This window comes from Solea senegalensis, linkage group LG14, assembly GCF_019176455.1.
Source record: "Solea senegalensis isolate Sse05_10M linkage group LG14, IFAPA_SoseM_1, whole genome shotgun sequence".
Classification (NCBI taxonomy): Eukaryota; Metazoa; Chordata; class Actinopteri; order Pleuronectiformes; family Soleidae; genus Solea; species Solea senegalensis.
The window spans coordinates 25,511,996-25,530,008 of record NC_058034.1 but is presented as its reverse complement, the minus strand read 5'-3'; the positions used below and the strand labels follow the sequence as shown (position 1 = coordinate 25,530,008).

General features: G+C 42.3%; 1 protein-coding gene across 1 annotated transcript in view; it reads right to left on the bottom strand.

The window, feature by feature from the left end:
- wwc3 (WWC family member 3) overlaps window positions 1-18,013 on the bottom strand; it is a 49,197-nt gene that overhangs the window by 12,019 nt on the left and 19,165 nt on the right. Inside the window, exons 5-13 of the mRNA XM_044044563.1 lie at window positions 17,743-17,819; window positions 16,330-16,409; window positions 12,503-12,632; window positions 10,927-11,106; window positions 10,715-10,788; window positions 4,587-4,835; window positions 3,766-3,855; window positions 1,052-1,644; window positions 548-668 (exon numbers count right to left, since the gene is read on the bottom strand). Coding sequence (XP_043900498.1) covers window positions 548-668; window positions 1,052-1,644; window positions 3,766-3,855; window positions 4,587-4,835; window positions 10,715-10,788; window positions 10,927-11,106; window positions 12,503-12,632; window positions 16,330-16,409; window positions 17,743-17,819 — 1,594 coding nt within the window. The remainder of the gene's footprint in view (window positions 1-547; window positions 669-1,051; window positions 1,645-3,765; window positions 3,856-4,586; window positions 4,836-10,714; window positions 10,789-10,926; window positions 11,107-12,502; window positions 12,633-16,329; window positions 16,410-17,742; window positions 17,820-18,013) is intronic.

Genomic DNA, 18,013 nt, shown 5'->3' with positions numbered 1-18,013 from the left:
TGTTATCCGATCGGTTTGACACCCTTTGCCCAGGAGTCAGGGGCGGAGGGGCGGAGGGTCTACATTCTGATTCCAACTTACTCTGTCCTGTTCGAGCTCTGAGACAGTACAGAGAGGTTTCAGCTGGGTTGTGTAAATCTGACGCTCAGTTTGCGTGTCATGGTGGGCACAGGAAGGGCTGTGTCTTGTCTAAACAGAGGCTCTTGCATTGGGTTGTTGATGCCATCTCTCATGCCTACAGGCTTAACGGCCTTCAGATCCCTCCAGTGAAATGTCACTCGACCAGAGTGTTTGTTGGTATTATGTCTCGATCTGCGCATGTGCGTGATGATATCCAGGTATTTCATAGTTAGTTACATCCGTAATTCTCATTTTAACATGAAAAACTATAAAACACAGCACAAAAATATTGTTTTACTGTAAGTCTACAGTCTTTTAATATTGTTTCTGTTGCCACCTTGTGTTCGTCTTGTTATAACAGTCTACTCTGCTGGAGAACGTGACCATGTGGACTACTCGTCCTGATTCTGGTTCTGATTGCTCTCACCTTCGACCCCAGGCCTCGAACACACCACTGTCTGTGGCCAGAGCGTCTTCACACACTCCTGTAGAGACTCTCCTCGCTCTTCTGCTACTCCTGTTTGCACTGTTTCCTCTCAGAGTCACTCCTGAAACAAGCACACACGCACGCACGCACGCGCCCACACACACACACACACACACACACACACACTTTTCTGTGGTTCTTTTTAAATTCAGTGCAGTTGATATATGATGAACACTGACTTTTCTCTTCATCTGATAAAATAGAATTATAATCAGAACACTAAACCTACCAGTTATATTTAATAAATAAAAATAATGTCAAACCTAAATATTAACTGTAAAAATTCCATAGCAGTGTGTGAGAACAACATGAGTAAAGTGTAAGGATTGTTTTCATATTCATTTGTCTTGTTACATTGTTTGGAAACGATGTTCTCAAATGTCTCCTTTATAAAATGATTCCATTTGAATGATTTCTATGTTTTTATAAAATATTCACACTCACCTGTGGAGGTAAACGCCGCCTGAGCGCTGGCGTCTCTGTGACTCTTGTTGTCTGGCTGATGGACTGTGGCATTGGTTGCGGTGCTGGTGGCAGCGTTGACCACGTCCTCGCTGCTCATCACGGTCGTGTGCGTGGTCAGGGTCTGTGCCCTCAGCCCCTCTAACAGGCCGCGGCCCGCCTGCTCCATGTACTCCTCCGTCATCTGTGTGAGCGGGCAGTCCTGAGGGGCGGAGTGATAGGGCGTGTCCAGCGGAGAGCTGGGCGGAGACAGGGAGGAGAGCGAAGAGCGGGAGGAGAGCGAGGCAAGGGACTGCGGCGTGTCGTGGGAGCGCTTGGTTTTGCTCTGGGTCAGCGGGTCGGGGTTGAACATGGAGCAGTCTCTGGACGTCGCCGCCTCTGGAGGCAGCAGGTAGCGCAGGTGAGACTCGAGCGGCTCCAGCGCCCCCTCGTGGCGCTCGTACTGGGGCAGTCCATAGATGTCGCTGAAGCTGATGGAGCTAAGGGAGCCGCGACTAGACGCCAGCGAGCCTCGGCTAGACGCCAGAGAACCACGACTGCTGCTGGTCGAGACGGTCAGAGAACTGGCCGACAAGCTGCAGACCAAGATCAATCAATATTTATACAGCTTATAACACACATAAGAAACCTAAAGGGCTTTACTATTCATGTTGTAAATGTTTCAACAATGATCAGATTTAGGAAGGCCACACGGTGGTGTAGTGGTTAGCACTCTTGCCTTCTGCAGATTAGGTGAACTGGTCTCTCTTAAGTGTGACTTTGAGAGTGAATGGTTGTGTGTCCCCGTGATTTCATGTGAAAGACATGAAGTAAAATGAGATGTATACATGATTTTGAACTTTTTTTATGAATAAAAAACTGAAAAGTTGGGTGTGCAAAAGTATCTACCCCCTTTCCTCTTTGTGCAACCAATTGCCTTCAGACGTTGCCTGATGATTTCTGAATGATCACATGTTGATCTAATGACTAAAGAGGGTCCACCTGTGTGTAATCTAATCTCAGATCAAATACAGCTGCTCTGTGATGGTCTCAGAGGTCTGTTTAGAGAATATTGGGGAGCAGACAGCATCATGAAGTCCAAGGAACACACCAGACAGGTCTGGGATAAGGTTGTAGAGAAGTATAAAGCTGGTTTAGGCTATAAGAATATTTCCAAAGCTTTGAACATCTCTCGGAGTACTGTTAAATACAATATCCAGAAATGGAAAGAGTATGGCATCACTGCAAACCCACCAAGACAGGGGCGTCCTCCTAAACTTACTGGCTGAACAAGGAGAGGACTGATCAGAGCTGTAACCAAGAAGCCCATGCTCAGGTGGGGGAACCTGTCCACAAGTCAACTATTAGTCGTACACTGCACAAATCTGGCATTTATGGAAGAGTGGCTAGAAGAAAGCCATTCTTAAAAAAATGGGTGATACAGCAAACATGTGGAAGAAGGTGCTTTGGTCAGATGAGACCAAAATTGAACATTTTGGCCAAAATGCAAAACGCTATGTTTGGCGTAAAAGAAACACTGCACATCACCATGGAAACACCATCCCCACTGTCAAACATGGTGGTGGTAGCATCATGCTCTGGGGGTGCTTCTTTTCAGAAGGGACAGGGAAGCTGGTTAGAGTTTATGGGAAGATGGATGGAGCCAAATACAGGGCAATCTTGGATGAAAACTTGTTGGAGTCTGCAAAAGACTTGAGATTGGGGTGGAGGTTCATCTTCCAGCAAGACAATGACCCTAAACATAAAGCCAGGGCAACAACGGAATGGTTGAAAACAAAAAATATCCATGTGTTAGAATGGCCAAGTCAAAGCCCAGACCTAAATCCAATTGAGAATCTGTGGAAAGATCTGAAAACTGCAGTTCACAAGCGCTCACCATCTAATCTAACTGAGCTTGAGCTGTTTTGCAAAGAAGAATAGGCAAAACTTCCAGTCTCAAGATGTGCAAGGCTGGTAGAGACCCCAACAGACTTGAAGCTGTAATTGCAGCAAAAGGTGGTTCCTCAAAGTATTGACTCAGGGGGGTAGAAACTTTTGCACACCCCACTTTTCAGTTTTGTATTTATGAAAAAAGTTCAAAAGCATGAATAAATTTAATTTCACTTCACGATTGTATGTCTTTCACATAAAATTTCAATTGAATACATTCATGTTTCTGGTCCTAGCATGGCAAAATGTTGAAAAGTTAAAGGGGTGCGGATATTTATCCAACCCACTGTATTTACTGAGTGGACTTCATGTGAGTTTACAGAAGTGATGAGATTTACCAGGGTCTTTGAATGCATCACGTTTAGCTCAACACACCATGAACCCTACACTATGAAACTGTAAAGACAGAATTGTCCATCTGTGTAAACAATATTATTCTCTCATAAAAGAAGGAACAAACATGTTTTTCTGTCTTTTAGCAACAAATCTGTCACATTAAAATAACGTCAACACAGGGACTGAGTAAGACACCTGTCCACCAAACTCTGGGACAGTTATGTGATTAGCAGACAGGGGAGGACTGTAAAGAGGACAGGAGGACAGTAAAGAGGACAGCAGGACATTAGAGGGCAGTTAAGTGGACAGTAAAGAGGATATTAGAGGACAGTAAAGCGGACAGGAGGACAGTAAAGAGGACATTAGAGGACAGTTAAGTGGACCAGGGGACATTAAAGGACAGTCAGGAGGACAGTAGAGGAGACACTAACCTCTTGAGCTGAGAGTGAAGGTAGGTGGTGATGCGTGTGGCCTCCTCCAGCTGCCTCAGCAGAACATTCCTCTTCTCTTGCTGCAGGATCCTGTCATCAATCATGTCAAATGATTATTCTGAAGAACATTCATATTGTTGCAAACATAGATGAGAAACAGAAATGTGTGAAGACAGACACACGCACTTTTCTGCTTAGTCACCAAAACTTCAAAAGCTCTGAATATTTGCTCAGTCCTGACCCTCTTATGAGAACCACTGTCTTCACAACATGTTCACGTCTTTATCTCACTGTGAGACACACTTTACAACAGGAAACTGACGTTTGTAAACCACTCACTCTCCCACACCAAAGTCCAGAGAGAAAATCAGTGATTTTAACATCACAGGGACACAGGAGCTGTTGGTCCTCTGCTGCCTCGTGTGGTCACTGTGTGTCACTGAGGTCAATCTGAACAAAGGATTTCAAACACTGAAGTGACAAAATAAGACATTAGAACTTAGAGATGGAGGCAGCAGTGTTTGTGTGTGTGAGATGTTCAAATAAATGGTTTTCTCTCTGGACTTTGGTGTGGGAGAGTGAGTGGTTTACAAACTTCAGTTTCCTGTTGTAAAGTGTGTCTGACAGTGAGATAAAGATGTGAATGTGTTCTTCAGATATCCGAGACTTCAAGTGACGTAGATTTAATTGGCTTTTGTTCAGTGATACTGTGTGAAAACACGGTGAATAACAATTATATCAATATCATTCACAGATAATCGTCTCATGTTGGATATTCTGAGTTCATAATAACCAGTAAAAGAGGCTGTGAGTGTGCTCACCTCTGATTGGCTCCCTGGCTCTGGGAGCTGTGTGCCCTCTGCACCTCCTCCTCCAGCCTGCACCGCTCCTCCTCCAGTTGCAGCAGCGTCTCATGAGGAGGCTGCTGCCTGCTGACCAGGATGATCTCCTGCAGGAGAGCCTCCTTCTCACGCAGGAGCTGCAGGAAGTCACGGTCGCGGTCCGCCTCCGCCCGCCCCGTCCAGCTCTCACTGTCCAACTGTGCTAGCTGGTGCTGTATGCTCTGCACCCTGCAGGGGGCAGCAGACGAAGGGACACGGGACAATTCAGAGTCAGTGAGTGTTTCATGCTGTGTTTATATGGACTGATTTCACACTGAGCGTCTGACTCAGTGACAGAACATGACACTTTCCAGTGTCAGCACAATAACACACACCACGTCCATCACACACAGAAACACACACCACGTCCAACTCACTCACTCACTCACTCACTCACTCACTCACTCACTCACTCACTCACTAGGAGGCGCTCACGGCACAGTCGTGTAATTATTTGCCTCTTTATCTCAATGTCAGACAGACTTTACCAACAGGTAAGTGAAGTTTGTAAACCACTCACTCTCCCACACCAAAGTCCATAGAGAAAATCAGTGATTTTAACTTCACTCACACACACACACACACAACCACACACACACACACACACACACACACACACACACACACACACACACACACACACACACACACACACACACACACACACACACACACACACACACACACACACACACACACACACACACACAGGAGTTGTCTATCCACTGCTGCCTCCATCACTAAGTTCTTATGTCTTATTTTGTCACTTGGGTTTTGAAAACCTTCATTCAGATTGATGTCAGTGACACAAAGTGACCACACGAGGCAGCAGAGGACCAGCAGCTCCTGTGTCCCTTTGAGCTAAAATCACTGATTTTCTCTATGGACTTTGGTGTGGGAGAGTGAGTGGTTTACAGACTTGAGTTTCCTGTTAACAGTGAGATAAAGACGTGAACATGTTCTTAAGACATCGCAGTAGACTGTCATTGTACAGGTGTGTCTCACACAAACCAAACATCCACATTAAAAAACCTGAACCCTTTAAAAGGAGCAGAAATTCTTTCACTGTTGATTTTGCAAACCTATATTCAAGCCCATGCTGTAGAGTGAGCTGTGTGTATTTAAACTAACAGTGTGTACATTAAACCACCCCATGGAGGCGGAGGAGAGGTGGGCGGTCCTCTGACTGACCACACACACAGACAGCAGCAGTGTGGCCAGGGAAGAATGTGACCAGCTCATTCCAGTGGCCGGAGCTGGCTCTGCAGCCGCGGCCACCAGGAACTAATACTCTTCATAACAGCTGCTCCCAGCAGCAGCAGCATGGAGGAACGCTCTGTCACTGATAAACAACACACACGCATATCCTACATCAACCATCACAACTAAACCCAGACGTCTCAAACTCCTGTGGCCGTCTGACTGTTTGTTATTTATAGATTAATTTTGCATCATAAATGTTTTGGGGTTTTTTTTATTGTGAAACTTCCGATCAAAACAAAACCTTCAAATTCTGTGAAATATGGTCATGAGTTTGGTTACTGATGATTTGAAGCTCTTATCACACACTCCTGCTGAACACTGCGTCCTCACGCGTCACAGATGATCGTGAACATGGAAGGGAGCCGAGCTGATCTTCTCTATGGACTTTGGTGTGGGAGAGTGAGTGATTTATTAAGTGACAAAAACTTCAATAATAAGAAATCACTCTTGTCTGGGCTTGACCTAATGTATCCACCTGCTGGCACACAACATAATGTGATTATGAACATAAATACTGATATGTTTTCATAGACAATGTTTCAATGGTTCTTTTTCTAACTTTGTTCGGTGTTTCATTATGGGATATCGCCTTGGCATGACCAACCAGGGAAGCTCCAATGGCACCACGTCTGTCAGTGACAGACAGGTTGAGCTGTGCTGGGGCACCGCCCCCTTCATACTATCACAGCCGCCCCGCCCCTCATCATCATTCTCGCTTTCTTCCTGTGAAGAAACTGTTGTGGAAGCTCCCTCAGCTATCCGGGCTAGCTTGGTTTTGCTAAACTGTTCGCAGACGCACCGTTAAGGTCCTCGTCACCGAACGTAGTCCCTGGCTTATGTCTGGATTTGCTGAGTAAGTTCTTCGCAAGAAGTTTTCCACTTGATCTTGGTGTAGTGTCCATGTCAAGGCGAGCCGCTCCACCGGCCACCCTGTATTACCTACCGGGGGTCGGCTAACTATAGATCAGTTACCCACAGACTAACGCGTTGCGCCGAGTCAGCGTGTTTACGGTTGACATTTGTTTGTTAACTGTGTGTTTACCGGGAGCGGCGCTAACTTGTCACAGCGAGCTAACTCTTCAGTGTCTCGTTAGCCAGGACCTTAAACTCCGGGTGCTAACGCTAATTACCAAGCAGGACTTAGCATCACAGCTAATCTGCCGGGTGCACGGTGTCTTAGCCGACAAGCTATATCAGTCACCTAGAGAAAGGCTAACGCATTACGGCGAGCTGACTTTACGGTGCTTGGTGAGCGATCTCCAAGCACTGTAAATGTCTCTCTCTCCGCCCGCTGCCATGTCCTCGGCCGCAACCCCCGCCAAAGGGCCAGTTCTGAGAGAGGAGACTGAGAGTGGCGGTCCCTAATTCTCAGGACCCATGTCTGTCAGGAGAAACCGATGTGGCTAAAACTCATATACCGCGAGCTACCACGAGCTGGGTGGATATGATGGAGGAGGAATACACAGACATGCCGCCACTCTTTGAGGAGCTCCCTGGCGTAGAGCCAGAGGAGGATGCTGAGGGCTATGCCAACTCAGACATTCTCAACTTGGATGATATGGAGGAGGATGAGGACAATGCCACTTTTCCAGTGCCTTCTCGCCCCTCCAGTGCATCTGATGTTGCTCCTCCAGCTGACAGCAGCCTTTACGAGGTCTGTAAACGAGCTGCTTCTAAGCTGGGAATACAGTGGCCTGCAGTTCAGGACGCAGGTGGCACTGAGAGGGACCTTTATAATGGTAAGAGACTTCCACCAGCTCAACCAACAGCCAAACAGCGCTTTCCAGCCATGCCGGCGTGCATGAGGGAAATGAGCCGTTTTTGGTCCTGTCCCTTTAAGAAAAACTCCCCACCAAGGGATGTTCTAAACTGGAGATCTATAGGATGAAGGAACTGGGGCTGTCCGAACCCCCAGTGGTGGAGTCTTCAGTGGCTCACCACCTTCACCCTAACTGATAATGTAATAATGTAATAAATTAAATTTAATAAAACCAATAACGTAATAGGGGCCACACGGTGGTGTAGTGGTTGGAACAAGGGCCTTTCTGCATGGAGATGCATGTTCTCCCCGTGTGTGCGTGGGTTCTCTCCGGGTTCTCCGGCTTCCTCCCATAGTCCAAAAACATGCAATGTGGGGAATAGGTGGATTGGACACTCTAAATTGACCGTAGGAGTGAGTGTGAGAGTGAATGGTTGTTTGTCTCTAGTTGTGTGTGGCCCTGCGATGGACTGGCGAACTGTCCAGGGTGTACCCCGCCTATCGCCCGATGTAGCTGAGATTGGCACAGCACCCCCCGCGACCCTCTGGTGGAGGATAAAGCGGTTAGATGATGACTGACTGACTGACAATAACGTAATAAATTGCCAATAATGTAATAAAGTTGATGAGCCAATAACACAAGAACTTTTTGCCAATAACGTAATTAAGTTATTACATTAATGGCTGGTTATTACGTTATTGGCCTTGCATTACAAAAATCCTTTGATAATGTAATAACTGAAGTATCACTTTACTTTATTTTCAATTTCTGGAGAGAAAGTGTCACACTTAGCCTTAATATTGCATCTTGCAACAGAAGCTTAAATATCCAACCTTATAGATACCCCTACACCCTCAACCCCCCCCTCCACAGGAGGCCAAAAGGAGCAATTAAGAGTCAATTAGGATTTATATGTCACTCTTAGGGTTCCATTACCGTGACCATACTGACGCTTTGACAGGGTAGTGCGTTGCAGTTTTCAGTATGGTATTGCAATTCACCAGATAGGTATAGTGGATGGCATAGTCACATAAACACATGCCACGTACTGGGCACCTCTCTCTTTCTTAGGGTCAGTCTTTTTAACAGCTATCTGCTCATTTGGGTCTTTAGCCATTACAATTCTTACAGATATTGTTGTATAAATAGAAAGTTGCACGAAATCATGTCTCAGTGAGGATATTGCATTCTCAACTGAATTCAACATATTTTTTCTTGGAAAAACATTTTTAATTTTTAATTCTTAATTAAAACTTTTTTGAATCTCAAAATGCCTCAAATGGGTTTTACTGAGGGCTACAGAACTCCAAGTGATTTATTCTGAACAAACTGTCAAACTGTCATTACAAATGTAGTGCACATGTTGTAAAAAAATGGAACTTAGCATCTCATAAGAAAAATGATCCAGCACTCTGCATTTACAAATGTAAAAAGGGAGAAAAAAGCCTGAGGAGGGTAAATTTGAATAGTGCAAAGTTATCAAAATGGAACTTAGACTGGATGTCTCAACTGAAAAGTAGCTCTCACTCATTTACTACTGTAAATAAGACAAAACATTAAAATATAATTGACTTTAGGCCTACGTTTTCCAGAATGTGTTCTTGATTTTATACTGCCCTAAGGCTACATGACTAAGAAAAGCCATGGCCTCATCCAGCAGCAGTCCTGACTAGACTTTCAGCAAAATGTCCAAGAACCAAAAGAGGCAAGCCTTCACAGTAGTAAACAGATAGTGATACGACAGAGGTGGCATCCAAACCAAGAGTTGACACAATAAGGAACTGAACATTGAAAATGTGTGATGCTCTCTGATGCTATGCTGTGCCATCCTCTGTATATAATCCTCCCATGGTTCCTCAACATACTCTGAAAGAAGTGTCCCATTCATTCCATTTGGATGAAATGTTAGGTCAGCAACTACTTCTCCACACAATCTTTCTGCAGAGTGGAAAATTCCAATAGTGGCTAATTGATCAGAAATAGCAGGTTAGGTACATGTGTGGTGTTATTTTAGTATTTAAGTATACTTTATACACATTGATGAATACAATAAGTAAAAAAATGATTTCAAACAAGACAGCAATAACAGTATGTTTGGTAGTGTGTTTGTGCTAGCCTGGGTGAACCCACCCAAATCTGAAAGCAATTTAATGTTGCTTTGTAGATCAAATTGGCCCTAACACTGTTTTGGCCGATTCAACAATCCCAGATTAAAAAAAGTAAAAGTAAAGCTTTGTTTAGGATACTGGCAAAGTGCTCTCTGTAGCCACGGATAGCCCTCTCCATCGTCGCAAACCCTGTCGGTGAGCCTCTCTTTTGCCTCCAAAAACTTTTATCATCCGTCGAGGCAACTGAGACCAATGGAGACCACGGTGCTGTCATTGGTCAGTTGACGACTCATTCCCACAGCCCCTGGCGTTCTGGCGGTGAATTGCAATACCATACTGAAAACTGCAACGCATTACCCCGTCAAAGAGTCTGTATGGTCACGGTAATGGAACCCTAAGAGTGACATATAAATCCAAATTGACTCTTAATTGCTCCTTTAGGCCTCCTATGGAGGGGGGTTTGAGGGTGTAGGGGTATCTATAGGGTTGGATATTTAAGCATCTTTTGCAAGATGCAATATTAAGGCTAAGTGTGACACTTTCTCTCCAGAAATTGAAAATAAAATAAAGTGATACCTCAGTTATTACATTATTGGCTCATTTATTAGATTATCAAAGTTTTTTTTAATGCAAGGCCAATAACGTAATAAGTTATTACGTTATTGGCTCAACAACTTTATTACATTATTGGCAATTTATTACGTTATTGGTTTTATTACATTTAAATTATTGCATTATTGGCCGTTATTACATTATCAGTTGCTACAAGGTTAATAGCACATTTGGAGCTACACCCCCCAAGCTGTCGCTTCTTCTCGGAAGTGTCCCTCCCTGCCCTCTATAACAACAACGATAATAATAATAATAATAATAATAGTACATTTCATTTCATTTCATTTAAGCGAACATGAGGTAACAAATAGAAGAACACACATACTTTTTCTTAGCTTCCTCGTGCTGCCAGTTGAGTTTCACTTTGTCCACCAGATGAGAAGAATCCTGGGAACCATACTAACACAAATAGATACAGAACGTGATGTTAGGCTGCAAGGATTCAATTCAATTCATATTTAACTTTATTGTCATTCTTCTGATGAACACATTTTATATACGAGTTCATGTGTGATGATAACAGTGTTGCGTTATTACCTCTCCTCCCATGATGTCGGTCTGACAGCCTGTGTCACAGAACTGCTGCTGCTGCTGCTGCTGCTGCTGCTGACATGAATCACCCACGTGTAACCCACCACTGCTGTTCACCACTTCACCACCGACCGAGTCAATGATGGACGAGCTGCTCTGGAAGTTCACCGTCAGCTTGGCTAGACTCTACAGGACATGAGAGGAGACAATCACCAAACACTCAAATCACATCTGAAGCTCCAATAAATGACTATTTCTATCATCAGTTCATCTGTGGATTATAAAAATAAACTATAAAATATTGATCCATGTTTGTCAAACTCTAGGAATAATGATGTTTCTCAAATGTCTTGTTTTTGTCCACAAACCCAAATTATTTTAGTTTTAATGATTTCTTCTTTTATGGAGCAAATAAACCAGAAACTATTCACATTTAAGAAGCTGAACAATGAAAGACAGTAGAAAATATTCACATTTTAGAAGCTGAACAATGAAAGAAAGTAGAAAACATTCACATTTAAGAAGCTGAACAATGAAAGAAAGTAGAAAATATTCACATTTAAGAAGCTGAAAAATTACAGAATGTAGAAAATATTCACATTTAAGAAGCTGAAAAATTACAGAAAGTAGAAAATATTCACTTTGAAGAGGCTGAAAAATGAAAGAAAGTAGAAAAATTCACATTGAAAGCTGAAAAATGAGAAAGTAAAAAATATTCACATTTAAGAAGCTGAAAAATGACAGAAAGTAGAAAATATTCACATTTAAGAAGCTGAAAAATGAAAGAAAGTAGAAAATATTCACATTTTAGAAGCTGAAAAAATGAGAGAAAGTAGAACATATTCACATTTAAGAAGCTGAAAAATGACAGAAAGTAGAAAATATTCACATTTAAGAAGCTGAAAATTACAGAAAGAAGAACATATTCACATTTAAGAAGTTGAAAAATGAAAGAAAGTAGAAAATATCCACATTTAAAAGCTTAAAAAATGACAGAAAGTAGAAAATATTCACATTTAAGAAGCTGAAAAATGACAGAAAGTAGAAAACATTCACATTTAAGAAGCTGAAAATGACAGAAAGTAGAAAACATTCACATTTAAGAAGCTGAAAAATGATTGCTCCATAAAACAAAGACATTTAAGAACATCATCGTTTCCAGAAATTATCAAGAAAATAATCAACATTCTAAAAATAGTAATTGAGATTGAAGTGAACAATGAAATGCACAGCCCTAAAGTGCAATAATAAAAATAATAGTTAATTCTCACTGTGATTAAAGGAAAATGTTATTTAAAATAACATTATGGTATGTTGTGGGAGGAAAAGCTTCAGTGACCTGATGATTCATTATTTATTTGTCAGTCTCATCTTTTGTTTGTTAACAGAATGACAGACGTGGTCTGTGACTCTGCTCTTCCAGCTCTTGTTTGTACCAAATGTTGAAATGCACTTATTGTACGATGTTTGGACAGATGACATGTAATGTAACTCAGACGTCTGGAAATGTCCTTAATGTAAGAGGCAGCCGCAGAAGCGTGTGTGAGCAGACACTAGAGGGCAGTGTAGGACATGCATGTACCTGGATGAGGTCCTGCCTCTCCTTCTCCCCACAGCTGATGGCCTTCTTGATGCTGCGCAGCTCCGTGAAAATGGCCTGAGCCTCGTCCAGCTTGTAGTGGGTCTGACAGCACGAAATCTTCCTGTCAATCCTGTCAGAACCACACAGAGACACAGACCGGGTCAGATCCACATATACTGATGCCTCTGCCTCCTCTGCTGCCTCTTCCTCCCTAAACAAGCCATGCTTTGTACCCCCACCAGTTTATGTGCTTAGTTTAAAAAACCATGACCCACCTCCATCAGCCTACACACTGTACAGTGGATTATAAATTCTTTCTACGTCTTAATAAACTTTATGTTTCCACAGATTAAAGTTTTAAAGCCACATATGTTTGTGGATTTGACCAATTATTCCACAATAATCTTTCATTATAATCTAAATAAAGTGAATAGAGACACAACAGAGCTGTGTTTACAGAGACTGCGACCAACTACAGTTAGTCCTGCAACTAATGATTAATCAGTTAATTGTTTGGTGCTTAAAATGTCAGAAAATGTTGAAACAATATAAAGGTTGAACAATATAAAACGTGAAAATGATGACATTCTCAAATGTCTTGATTTTGTCCACAAACCAAAATAATTGAGTTTAAATGTTTTCTTTGTTTTATGGAGCAAATAAACCAGAAATATTCACATTTTAGAAGCTGAATTAACAGTAAAAACTGTCCAAATAGTTGACATTTTAGTATTGGTTGTTCTAAATGTACACATGAAACTTCAGTGGAAACTATTCCTAATAAACGGACTATACTAGAGAAAAATGAGATGAACTGATTAGTCGTCATTAATATCAGGCGGATATTTGCCTTTTTCAATCATCAGAATTAGCAAATTATTACAAATGTTGCCACGTCATTAAAAACTTTATTATTTCATCTAAATCTTCTGCTTCATATATTTAATATTTAGTTTACTGATCAATATGTTTCTACATTTTCTGAACCAAACAAGTACTCGATTAATTGAGAAAATAATCAACAGATTATTAAATTATGAGAATAACCGTTAATAGCATCGTGATAAGGTGTTTTCCCCCATTATTGCACTCAGGAACTCTTTGAACAAGAACACTGACGACGAGTCCAGGGAACTTTTTTCATTTGCTTGCATCTTTATCTCATATCTGAATAATTAGCAATAATGCTGTCAACAGCCAGGAGGCGCTCTACTGAAGTCAAACCCACTGGGTTAAAAGAAGAAAAAAACAATGGTTAAAACAAAGAGGCTAAAACAAAGGCACAAACACACATGAGAACATCAAGGAGGATGCGTGTGTGTGTTAGTGAGAATTCTTGTATGGGTAGCTTTGTGAGGACCAAAAAAACTATACTGAAAGAAGTGAGGACATATTGGCTGGTCCTCACACTCTGACACCACGAAAAATTGCCTTTTCAGGGTTAAGATCTGGTTTTAGGGTTAGTGATGGCGAACGTTAGGCTACGGGGTTAGGGAATGTATCATGTCTATGAATGCTATATAGACCTGTGTATGTGTGTGTGTGTGTGCGCATGCATATTCTCCCGTCTATTCTGGGAATCACTCCACTTGTGTTATTATCTCAGAGATAAGAGACTCACTGCCAGGACTCAGGAAGTGCAGAGGAATTTGCTGCCAGATATCTGCGTGTTTTTGAAAGTGTTCTCGAGCCCACTCCCAACCACCTCCTCCCCCTCCTCCACCTCTCCATGCAGCGACTTCCTCTCCAAGCCGAGCCTTGGCTCCCTGCACTCCACTGGTGCATCCTCTTCCTGAGGTGGAGTCCCCCTTTTCCATAAATAAAGTCTCTCTCTCTCTTTCACTCACTCACTCACTCACTCACTCAGAGAGAGGTGGAGCTTCTATTTCTAACATGGATTTTTGGAAACATTCTGAAATGTTCCCAGCACAGTAAAAAACTAAAACAACACGCCTGTGTGTGCCTGTGTGTGTGTGTGTGTGTGTGTGTGTGTGTGAGTGCTCAAAAAGAAAAACACACAATAAAAGGAAAAGAGCTAAATAGTGCATTATCAAAACGTGTTGTTAAATATAAATATTTGTGAACAGTTTAGGACACATTGTAAAAACATGGCTGCCCTACAGATTTTCATGTGGTCACTTGAACTTTACTGAACAAAGACAGTAAAAGTGACAAAATAAGACATTTGAACTTAGTGATGGAGGCAGCAGTGGATCCCTCGTGTGTGTGATGTTAAAACTGAAAGCTTAGGTTTAGGTTTAGGTTAAAGTGTATGTGTATGTGTATGTGTATGTGTAGGTTTAGGTTAAGGTCTATGTATGGTCATTCCTCCTGATGAAATCAAATTAACCATAGACTGTATGAAAAACATCTACCGATCAGAATGTTATTTTTTGTCTGCACAGCGACAGGTGACACTGGTCAGATACCCCTGGCCCCCAAAAATGACGGGTCATGTTAAAAAAAAAAGAAAAGAAAATGGAATTCCAATTGCCGCATTTTCATCAAGACATGGACCGCTAAGCTAAATAACTGTTTACAGAAGTCAAAGGTAAAGCCGTGTGCTTAGTTTGTGCTACACAAGTCGCTGTGTTTAAGGATTACAATCTGAATCGCCACTACGTGACTAAACACACAAAATATTCACTGCACTACACCACAGTAGTATAATGGTATTCATTATATAGTGTAGTCATTCGATATTTTCAGTTAGTTGTAATTTAATAAAATTGTGTTTATTGTGTGTTTGTATGCTGCCCAAATTACATCAAAACAATACAATTGACTGCTTTTTTTATAAAGAGATCAAATTAATATTGAGCAGAATTAATTCAGCCCATTGGTCTGGTTATGTTTCTCATGTAGGTGTAGGTTAAGGTGTATGTGTATGCTAATGTGTAGGCTAAGGTGTAGGTGTAGGCTAAGGTATAAGTGTAGACTAAGGTATAGGTGTAGGTTAAGGTGTAGGCTAAGGTGTAGGCTGGTAGGTCTAGATTAGGTGTAGGCTAAAATATAGGTTAAGGTGTAGGCTAATGTGTAGGTGTAGACTAAGGTGTAGGCTAAGGGGTAGGTGTGGTGTAGGATAAGGGTAGGTTAAGGTGTAGGTTAAGGTGTAGGCTAATGAGGTGTAGGTAAGGTGTAGGTGTAGGTGTAGGCTAAGGTGTAGACTAAGGTGTAGGCTAATGTGTAGGTGAGGCTAAGGTGTAGGTTAAGGTGTAGGCTAAGATGTAGGTATAAGTGTAGACTAAGGTTAAGGTGGTAGAGGGCTAAGGTGCAGGTATAGATTAGGTGTAGGCTAAAATATAGGTTAAGGTGTAGGCTAATGTGTAGGTGTAGAGGTGGCTAAGGGGTAGGCTAGGTGTAGGTGTAGGATAAGGGTAGGTTAAGTGTGTAGGCTAAGATGTAGGTTAAGGTGTGGCTAATGTGTAGGTGTAGGCTAAGGTGGAAAGGTGTAGGCTAATGTAGTGTGAGGTGTAGGTTTAAGCTAAGGTGTAGTAAGGTGTATGTAAGTGTAGGTGTAGAAAGGTGTAGGTTAAGGTGCAGGCAAGGTGTAAGTTAGGTGTAGGCAAAAGTTAGGGTGTAGGATTAGGCTAAGGTGTAGGTTAAGGTGTAGGCTAAGGTGTAGGCTAAGATGTAAGTTAAGGTGTAGGTGTAGGTGTAGGCAAGGTGTAGGTTAGGTGTAGGCTTAGGTAAGTGTAGTTAAGGTGTAGGTAAGGTGTAGGTTAAGGTGTAGGCTAAGGTGTAGGCTAAGATGTAAGTTAAGGTGTAGGCTAATGTGTAGGTGTAGGCAAAGGTGTAGGTTAAGGAGTAGGTCTAAGAACACTCACTCCTGCAGCGTCTCCACTCCCATCTCCTTATACTGCAGCTCCTGCTTCACCTGGGCCAGTTCCTGCTTGAGTCTGGAGAGCTGTGGACACAAGAACCAGCGCCGACCGGGTCAGAACCACCACACACACCATTCAGCACAGTCTGCTAAAAGTGCTGACTCATCATTACTCACACACTGCACTTAGACAGAGACTGCCATCTAAGAGAAATGTCATCTAACTCCACAAATTCAAAGGTTCATTCCTCTACTTTTACACATCACAGTGACTTGACTCCTCACGCGGAGCGAAGACAGGTGTTTGAAGACGTTTGAGGCTCTGAACGCAGTGAAAACGTAGTCGTACTAGGTCAGTGTCATGAGCTTCAGTTCACTTCCTGAAAAAGTGAACGATCCTCTCTGTGTTAATTCCAGTGTTATTTAAAGCTGAAAGACACATTGATCAGCCCTTTTTTTTTAAAGTGCGACCATCTCACTCCCTCACATCTTGTATCCATGTCTAATTAAAAGCACAATCACATTTTTTTGAAAATAAACCCAGATTTCTACAGATTTTAAGAGGCAGATGTAAGTACACTACCTAAAAAAGTATACAACATTATTTATAGTTAGATATTTAAAAGGCCCAGTGTGTAAGATTTAGGTAAATCTATTAAAATTTGGTAGAAATTGAATTTAAAATAATTACATGGATGTTTTTTTGAGAGTAAAATTACTCCCTGAATGTATGCATTGTAGTTTTAATTACCAAAGGTTGGGCTCCTTACATTTACATCATGGGCAAGTTTTTTTTGCCTACAGAGGGCGCTATATTGGATGTTTTTCATAGACAGACTCAACATCTTGAAGGCGACAATAAATTGTCATCCTACATCCTTAGAAAGGAAGGGTTAGGTAAAATCCTACACACTGTACCTTTAAAAGCAGAGATGTTGCATAGTATATCTTTAAATTAACTTGTATGCATTATGTGGAGTATTTTATCAGATGGGGGGCCATAGAAATGATTGGTTGACCTCTCGTGACCTTTAACACTTTGAGTTTGTTTGTTTGTGTGTTGTCCATAATAACAGAAACACTTTGTCTTTACAGTACAAGTAAACACATTCCTGTTGCTATAGAAACATTATAATTAGGTCACGTTCATGTGTTCAGCTCGACAGCGGAGGGGTGAATGCAGGAAACACCCTCATACTCAATGACGATGTCTGAGAAATGTCCACTTTGGTCATGTGGCTCAGTGACCTAACCTCGGTGTGACCCTTGATGATGACCTCATCCTTATCCTCTCGAGGGCCCCCGGGGGGGCCAGAGCCACAGTATCCTGTAGGGGGGTGCCACACCCTGGCCCTCGTCTCTGCCCAGAAGGGGCCCCCTCGCAGCAGCCCATTGTTCTGCTCCCATAACGACTTACCCGCTCTCGTCTGCAGGCGATCTCCACTTTGATTTGGTCAGGGTCGTATTTAGCACTCGAGGACGAGCCGGAGAGAGCTGTGAACACACACACACACACACACACGAAAGGAGAAGGAGAGAAGTGGGTTACATTCACAGTTAACGAACACTGATAGTGTTAAAGGGATCATTTAGGTTTGGAAGTGTGCTTGTATCAGTTCCTGACACAGAAACAGAGACTTTTGGCCACTTTAGCAAAAGACTGACTGAATAAAATCTGTCAGTTTAAA